The 9,353-nt window shown below is 37.5% G+C and overlaps 1 protein-coding gene across 7 annotated transcripts in view; it reads left to right on the forward strand.

The window, feature by feature from the left end:
• LOC111543843 (pyrin and HIN domain-containing protein 1) overlaps positions 1-8,544 on the forward strand; it is a 41,823-nt gene extending 33,279 nt beyond the window's left edge. For 5 of the 7 annotated variants that reach the window (XM_023214168.2, XM_023214172.2, XM_023214170.2 and 2 more), the window contains 2 exons: positions 5,149-5,273; positions 8,202-8,535. In XM_023214168.2, the coding sequence (XP_023069936.2) occupies positions 5,149-5,268 (120 nt within the window). In that variant the 3' untranslated portion in view covers positions 5,269-5,273; positions 8,202-8,535. Of the gene's footprint in view, positions 1-576; positions 3,519-5,148; positions 5,274-8,201 lie in introns of those variants that run through there. The other 2 variants (XM_023214169.2, XM_026457030.1) reach the window with 2 other exon arrangements.
• The last annotated feature ends 809 nt before the right edge of the window (positions 8,545-9,353 follow it).

The following is a 9,353-nucleotide window of genomic DNA, read 5'->3' on the forward strand; positions in this document are numbered from 1 at the left end:
GAGGGGGGAGGGGAGAGGGATTGCATTGGGGAGTTATACCTGATATAAATGATGAATTGATGGGTGCTGACGAGTTGATGGGTGCAGCACACCAACATGGCACATGTATACATATGTAACCTGCACGTTATGCACATGTACCCTAGAACTTAAAGTATAATAAAAAAAAAAAAAAAAGAAAGAAAGAAAGACGATGGGAAGAGGGAGAGGATTAAAAAACAAGTCTTAGTGGGTATCAGGCTTAATACCTGGGTGACGAAATAATCTGTCCACCGAACCCCTGTGACATGCAGTTTACCTATATAACAATCCTGCACATATACCTCTGAACCTTACAGTCAATATTCAAATCCAGGCTTAATGAACTCTAAAACTTAAGTATTTCATGGTCATATATTGCTTCCAGAGTCAGAATGTAGATGTCAAAATTTCTGAAATATTTTTCTATATATTTAAATTTAGACACTGTTATGGCTTGAGTTTGTTTCCGTAATTCAGGTTCTGCAAGGCTTCTCTTGAGAAATTAGGTAACTGTGACTCACTCTCTCATTCTTTGTCTTTCACTGCCATGTTAAGGCCTATGGATCAGATGCCTATATCTTCAGTGAATGGGCAGACAACTTGAAGCTAAGGTAAAAGGAAAACTGAGTCACTATCCTCCAATCTAGTATATTACCCATTACCAAACGGCACTCGGACCAACCTTCTTGCTGCATCCCTAATACATACGTACCAGTTGAAGACAGGACTCCTATGTAAGGAGTTCTCATTTTTTCATTTTGTTTTGTTGCTGCTTTTGTTCTTATTGACTGTTCCATTCCAATAATTCATATTTCTCTGTACACTTTCTAAAATTACTATTTGTGGATGGTGATATCAATCTAGCCTCTTTGCCATCTTACTTCACGTGGTTAGATGAATCCCATTCCTAGTCATTATCAGCTCTGATCCATTTATTCTCTGCTACAACTTTTAAAGACAATCCGTTTCCTGATGCATAATGGCTTAGACATAATGGAGCGACAGTTTCTAAGTTATCTTGTCTAAATACATAATACAGTCATTTCTACATTCATAGGAATTATTCTGCTGTACATAAAATCCCTTAGATACAATAATTTTAGAAAGAGGCACGTATCTCCATGGCCACCTACACCTAAATGCACCATGGACCTTTTCTGCTTTGGTGACCCACTCAAAGGTTGTCTCACCACTCAATCTATGATTCACCAGCTGAGCAGGAAAGACTTGCCATTTTACTCATTTTGTGTATGATATAGGTTCATTATGCTTTGGGATCTAAACTCCAAAGAAGACAGAAGCATGACCATCTGTCATGACTCATCTAAAGCATAGATCGCAGAATGGCATGAGTCATGATCAGGGATGGTAGTAGGGAGAAATTACTATGAGGAAAATAATCAACAACTATTTAAATTAATATCCAACCAAAGCTAAGATCTTAGGCATCCAAATTCTGCTACTGTAATGAAAATGTTTTTATTTATATTTTATTATGTATATTTAATTTTTAATGATTAAGGGGGTACAAGTGCAGCTGTGTTATATGACTAACTAGCACAGTGGTGAAGTTGGGACTTTTAGTGTATCCATCACCTGGATAGTGTATGTTGTAACCATTAGATAATCTCTCGTCCCTCACCCTACTCTCACACTTCCATCTTTCTGAGTCTCCAATGTCTCTTATCACACAGCCTCTATGTCCAATATCACTTCTTGGCCTTTCCACTAAGATAACTGTAATATTTGATCTTATCAGTTTTGACTTATTTTGAAGAGATACTTGTTCAATCCACTTTTATCAATGAGATTAGACTACTAACTTTGGTAGAAGGGAATAGAGACTAGCTTATTTAATATTCTTCCTATACCTCCTCAGTGAGATTTTCTACAACTGGGTCAACATAAAGCATAAAACATCTGTGAATAGAGCAAACACACAAACCCTGCATATACTATAACAATGAAAATAATAATGATATTTCTTCTTATTGAGCATTTACTGGATTCTAAAGTAAAGCTATGTTTATTACAAAATTTATAGCATATATTCTTTATTGTATATCCATGAAGATGCAACATATATCCCATTTCACATATGAGAATCATGAGGTTCAAAGCAGTTAGAAATCTCTCCGAAGTTAATAAAGATAATTAGTGTTAGATGCAAGATTCACATTCAACTTAGTCAACTAAAAAGTTTTTGTAGTTTAGGGAGTATGTTTCTTCCAGTGAGAGAGTAAATATTAAAATATCTGTATCAGTAAGCATTTCAAATGTGTTGAATTTTACATTTGGTTTTATAATCCAGACTCTTGAAGCTTCTAAAACAGGATGAGGTACACAAGATGACTAGGGTTTGTTGTCCTCACTAGGAAACCATCATAAGCAAACAGATCTTTCAGCACTTTTCTTCCATCTCCTTAAGGACAAAAGAAAAATGCTATGGAAATCTACAAGTAGAAATAAATGAGATCGATTTGATATTGGAAGTAGAATGTCCTTAAGTGCTTCCCTTAGTGATATTAGAGAGAGTCACATATGATTTTCCGGACACCCACTATCCTTACATTAACAAGGTATAAAAAAAGACAGGTAGTGGGAATGCCCTAGTGAAGTCTGGAATGGTTCTGATTACTGTTGGGAATCCTGAAGGATTTTGGATACCTGATGCACATCACGGGATAACCAGAGCCCTGACTGGAACTGTGCTTTCAGAGAGTGCTGATAGCAAAATGAAGATCAGTATGCCCAAACAACCAACAGCTGAGTTTTCTGGGTCCTGAAGTGCAAATTACAGGAATCCTTTGCATATTTGCTTGATGAAAATGGCTTCCATCCATTTGGCTAACATTGCTCTGAAACTTCTACCCTTATAACCTAGAAGATTATTTAACAAAAATAACTCCAGCACAGGTGCTTGACCAAGTTAGCCTAGACGAGTTTTCACCAGAAACAGAGCCAAGGCCCAATCACACACCTATAGAATTTCAGTCAATAAAATGAAGGATGAATGCCATTTGTGAATGTGCAGGTGAAGAGGTTAGGATATCTAAAGTTATGCTGTTTTCCAGAGAAAATGCAAGAGGGATGACAATGTAAAAAGAAGAAAAGAAAAAATAAATTTAAAAAAGCAAAACAGATAGATGATGATATAGATACAGATGATATAGATAGATATAGGTATAGAGGCAGATACATAATCAGGCTTCATCTCATAGTGAAACCATTAATCAGAAAAGTCAATATTTTCCTCAGAACACAGATGCCAGAATCACCCGAACATATGACTCCAATAAGTTAGTATCCTCTCAAAAGTGGATAGTCTGCATAGGTAAGCTTCAGGCGTCAGAGAACCTCCAACTCTGAACCATCCTCAGATATCACAGAAAATGTCACAAACCCCACCTGGTAGTTCTTTAACCAAAGTACCAGCTTCTTGTTGCCATTCTTTGTGCCTCCCTTTATTATAATTAAAGGGATAATCAGTATCTTGACAGAGCTTTTCTTTTTTTTTTTTTTTTTTTTTTTTGAGCTGGAGTCTCGCTCTGTCGCCCAGGCTGGAGTGCAGTGGCCGGATCTCAGCTCACTGCAAGCTCTGCCTCCCGGGTTTATGCCATTCTCCTGCCTCAGCCTCCTGAGTAGCTGGGACTACAGGCTCCCGCCACCTCACCCGGCTAGTTTTTTGTATTTTATAGTAGAGACGGGGTTTCATCATGTTAGCCAGGATGGTCTCGATCTCCTGACCTCATGATCTGCCCATCTCGGCCTCCCAAAGTGCTGGGATTACAGGCTTGAGCCACCGCGCCCGGCCTTGACAGAGCTTTTCAATCAATATCTGATTAAATACAGTTTTTTATTTTACTGTATTTTTCATTCATCTATTAAGTATGTAATCAGAGATGCTACTAGATTATCAGATTTTTATGATTTACAAGGGTTACATTAATAAAATCATTCCTGACCTGAAGACATTATTGTGATTTATGGTCCAGATATAGAGAAAGAGTGGAGGAGAATATACAAAGATGAAGAAATACAAGAGTGTGTTCCTCTCTTACATTTTATTGTTCATTCACAGCTTTCCCCTTTGCTTCAGAATCATAACTCACAGTTTATTTTCAACATTCTTACTCTTTCCTATATGCATTGTTTCATATATGGTACTCCCTTTGTCTGGAATCTTTTTCTCCTATTCCTTCCCTGGCCCTTATATATTTCTGGGCCAGCCTAAAACTGTCCTCAAGCAAGACCTCCTGATAACCCCATCCAAAAATAAGACAGATCATCTCTTTGTGTCCTTCACATGTCCATTTATTTCCTTTATAATACTTGTCACCACAGTAATTATAGTATATTTTCAACCCTGTAAGTAATTGAGATTACATATACTACCTGCTCAGGTAAGTAAAAACAAGGGTCTATGAATGAGTTTATGTCTGTGTGTATCAAATCCTATTCCACACAACATTTTACTTACCAGTAAGTTGGACTGTGTAATCACCTGCCTCTGTGCCACAGCACCCTCTATCAGCAGTGAACAAGAAGTCAACTTACAGAAAGAAAAGGGGAGTATTAAGTCATTATTCTCTCATTTAGTTTTTCACCCAGGCCCCAAGATCCACACTGACCCAGCCTACAGCCTCAATGACTCCCCCACACCTATGAGTTGAAGACAGACTTATTCTTTACAGGAGTTTGCTATATGTGATTGGATTTTTCTTTATTATTTTGTTATCATTACCCAAAGTTCATATTTTCCTGAAGAGTGCCTACAGATTTTATCTGGTGGATCAGTAAGCAGGCAGTGTGTTTTTGTCATGTTGGCAGAAGTGGCCTCAAATAGACCCCATGCCTAATCATTGCCAGCTCAGATCCATTTTCTCTTATACTATAATGCTAGTTTCTGTGTATGCTGAAATGTGGGTTAAGAAAACTAAATGTATGCCAGCATCCAGAGAGATTAGCAGAGAGAAGATTCTATAAAAAGGGATTTTGACAGACACACACACACAGACACACACACACATGTATTACATCCAACTTATATAGGAAACTATTAAGCAGAAAAAACAGTTCTTTCTGTCATAAAGTGAAAGACTAAAGTACCCAAATTTATGACTCCAGAAGGATGAAGCCCGCCCAGGAGCACAGTCACCGCCTGCAAACTTTAGAATCATCTCACCAACTGTGGCCCCTCCTGTTTCTTCTGATACTTTCACCAACCGCCATCCAGCAGTTCCTTAAATAAGGTACCACCTTTCTATTTCCATTCCTGTACCTCTAAAATATAATTGTAGGGGTAATCAGAGTCTTCAGAGGGATTCTCATTTAAACTCTGACTATATATTATTTCACTATTTTACTACATTTCTCATTCATTTATCAGTATATAATTGGACATGCCACTGGATTCTAAGTCTTTCAATACTCACAAAACATGCATTCATGAAATCATTTCTGTCGTCAAGAAGATTACTGTTTTTCATTGGTGCAAATATAGTGTATGTGGGGAGGTATCCAGACAAGGAGAAATAAATAAAAAAGCATGTTCGTACCTTCCATTCCAGTTTCCTTTCACAATTTTCCACTATGACTAATGACCATAACTTAGGACTGATATTCAAAATCCCTATTTCTTTACATAGCTAGTGTCTTGACATATGCTGCTTCCTTTGTTTAGAATCCCTTACTCTCATCTCTTCATTTGCCCCAATATATTTCTGGGCCAACCAAAATCCCCCTTCCTCAGAAAAACACTGCACTGATACCCTCCTCCTGCCATAGAACAAATCATGCCAAGGTGTCCTGAATATTTCTCTTTATTTTATTTAGAACATTTATTAAAATTCTAATAATAGAGTGTTCTTCAACCATACTTGATAATAAGTACAGCTTGTAGATTTCTTGTCCAGGAGAGCATCAGACAAAGGTGAACTAATGAATTTATATCTCAGCATTCCAATGAAATCCCAGCCTGCTTTTGGCCATGATAGGACCAGTGGAGTCACCTCCACCTAGGAAACGGAAGACTGTGATCTACAGTGAGAAGGAAGGTGATGAAAGAGAAAGGCAAGAGGAGAATCACGTCACCACTCTTTTAGTTGAAGACATGTCACCATACAGACTAGTTGAAGACAGATAACCTATATACAGGGGTTCTCAATTTGTGGTAGTTTTTTGTTTGTTTATGTTTTTGTTGTTTTTGATAAGCCCAAGAATCATATTTTTCTCAATAAATTACACATAATTTATTTGAGAGTCAAAGCTAGCATGTCCTCTTTAGCCATCTTGGCTTAGGTGACCATGGATGGAACTCACATGTAGTCCTTACCAGCTCAGACCCACTTTTCTGTTACTTCATAGACATAATTGGACATCCCAGGACAACATTCTGGAAAAGAACTTATTTCTCCTACAATTTGGCTTTGAAGGGACTACACAAAGTTTGCCTACGTTCTACCATTTTAAATACGCATTATGGTCTGTTTCTATAGCCATTAGATTTATTTGACTGCATCTAAACCTCCCTTAGCCCAGGAATCCCAGCTAGGGTCCTATGTCTCCTACACCTAACCACCCATCTAGCCATTTCTTCTTTAATATCTAGTACTTCCACAGGAGGCCTGGAAAATACATCTGATTACTTCCTCTGTGTTTCACTAGTTCTGAAAGAAGTCCTTGCTTTTATATATCATAAGTCACCCCAAAGTGATTGTTTGCATTATTAATTAATTATTAATGATTCATTTGTATAAACTTTTCTATGCTTTTGGATTTAAAGTCAAAAGCAGACCATTATTATTTTTCATCTTTTGTCATGAGTCTCCTAAATCAAAGAACTCAAAATGGTTGGGAAAACAAATGGAGATATTACTTGCTCAGAATTACTATATGGGAAAAAAAGACGCTATTAGTTTTATCCCGAATCACTACAACTTTATCTGGGGTTCCACAAGAGGGTCAACATAAATCATAATTCATTTCTGGATCAGACTGACACACAAACTTTGCATAGTCTTTGAAATAGCAATGAAAATAAGATTTTTCTAACTGGGTAAAGCTGGAAGTGAAAGTTATGTTTTTATGTATATGATTGCATTTATTCTTCAATACACCTCTATGAGCACAGTAGGAAGCCCATGTTCCAGGGAAAAACGTGTTCTGCTCTAGACAAGTTAAGTTTGAGATTCCCACAGGACATCTAAGAATTATCCATCTGGTATATAGAGCTTGAACTTGGATAATTTTGGCTGGGCCTTTTATGAATTACGGCAGTATAGACATAGTTGTTAAAACAGTGGATGTGACTGAAAGTGCCTAATAGAATAGAAATAACGATGCCTCTCATTTACTGAGTATGCCGAATGACTCAGACTATTCTAAGGGTTTTTCAATAATTATCTTCATTAATCCTTTATAATCCAATTGTTTCATGTATTAACTCATTTAATTATTTGTGGTACACAATGAACAGAAGAGGGAGTTAAATTTGAGGGTGGTCAACATAGCTCATAACAGTCCTAAATTACCAAGGATGTCCCTAAGCAAATCAGAACACAAAGCTAGCTGTCTTTAGTGAGAAACATCTCTGTGTAGACGGAGATGGTTGGATCTACATGACAAAGTTTATGCTGTTTGTCACATATAATCATGTGGGATTCCTGGAAAAAATAAAGGTTAATATTGGAGTGCAAAAAGATCAGAATAAAGGCTAACACATTCAGACACACAAAAACGCAAAGGCTTTCTGATTGTTCCAGTTCTCAGGGCCATTTGTCAAAAGTCCCAAGCCTTCCTTGACAGCAGTTGCACCAGGAATACATTTTGTATGCTCCTCCTACCTTTCTGCCCAATGAGAAGTTTTCCTTTAGCCCTTGTCACTGGACACACCAGCTCCTTTCTCTATCCTGTTGTTCCCTGACATCTCCTGCCCTTTCACTTGGGCTCATGTTGGGTAGGAATGAATATTGCATTTCATGGCCCCAACAGAGGGGGAAGATGTGACTCCAAGGACAGGAATTCATTAAAGGAGATAGATGAGAAAGAGAAAAGAGTCCTTCAGATGGAAATAGAAGAAGAGATGTGCCTCACAGGGAGGAGAGGCAGTGTGATTGAAGAAATAAATATATGACCACCTGCATCTCAACTGGTTTATTTTTGTCTCTTTATGCTTCAAGGTCACCAAGGACAAGGATATCAAACAAATATCATTCAATCTTTATTCCAGTGTGGAAATTTTGCCTGAAGTCCTCCACCTAAAAACCTGATGCCACTGGTAATGATGTTTATGAAGACAAGATCGAAGCACAGAAAATAATATATGTATATATGTATCTGGTTGAAATACAATATATACATATATACATATATATTTATATACATCAGCTATTAATTCTAGGAAATGGAGTATTAAGGGTGCATTTTATTTCATTAGTTTTATGCATTTTCTTCATATCATATTTTGCATTCAGAGTTTTCATAATTTGAAAAAAAATAAACTTTTTTCTTTCTAAAAGAATGCTTCCATAGGAGTTCTTTAATCTATCTATGAGTTATTTAAAAGCAAATAAACTGTGGCCGGCAAGTCAGGGTGGGGCACACAGATTTATAGTTTGGATGGGATCTTTAAGGAATAGGCCCTGGTCAAGACTGAACTGACTGTGCCCTGCCCAAAGAAACCAGACCAAGGGGGCAGGTAAGGGTGAAATCCAGCCTATGATTCTGTTGCAAGCACTGTGTCCTGGGAAGGAGTTGCTCTAGCCAAAACTAGAGATATCTTTTCAGAATTGGACTCCTGGAGGGCGAATAATTGGGTAATTTGCTTGCCAAACCACGCACCTTCTGGTGATGTGCATGAAGGCACTTGCCTATGTTAAAGGAAATCCTGACCCTGTTTGATGTAAATTACCTGGTTCGGTACATTTCCTTCAGCACCAACAGCTCCTCAGGAGCTCTCCAACCATATTTCCTCTTCTCACATTCCATTGCATGAATCCATCAGAAAGTTGCCCCAGGCAGACAGTTAACTCAGGCAAACTGAAGAATAATTAATTTATTTTAGAGTAGAATGGCAGAAAGTTGGTATCTAAAATTACAATGTATTTGTAGATCATATATTTGGTACCTGCTACAATTATTTTGTGTCACTTAATCTTCACAGTAGCTCTAGAAGGTTGACAGTTTTCTCCTTTTTACTCTCCATATATAAAGAAAAAAGGGCACAGAAAGCAAATTTACTTTCCAAGTGACACTTAGGTGGTCTTATATAGTCCTGATTTAACATCCAGGCCTGTTGTTCTGGCTTGGATTAGGTGTGCTAATGTTAAGAG

The sequence above is a fragment of the Piliocolobus tephrosceles genome, chromosome 1 (genome assembly GCF_002776525.5).
Source record: "Piliocolobus tephrosceles isolate RC106 chromosome 1, ASM277652v3, whole genome shotgun sequence".
Taxonomy (NCBI): Eukaryota; Metazoa; Chordata; class Mammalia; order Primates; family Cercopithecidae; genus Piliocolobus; species Piliocolobus tephrosceles.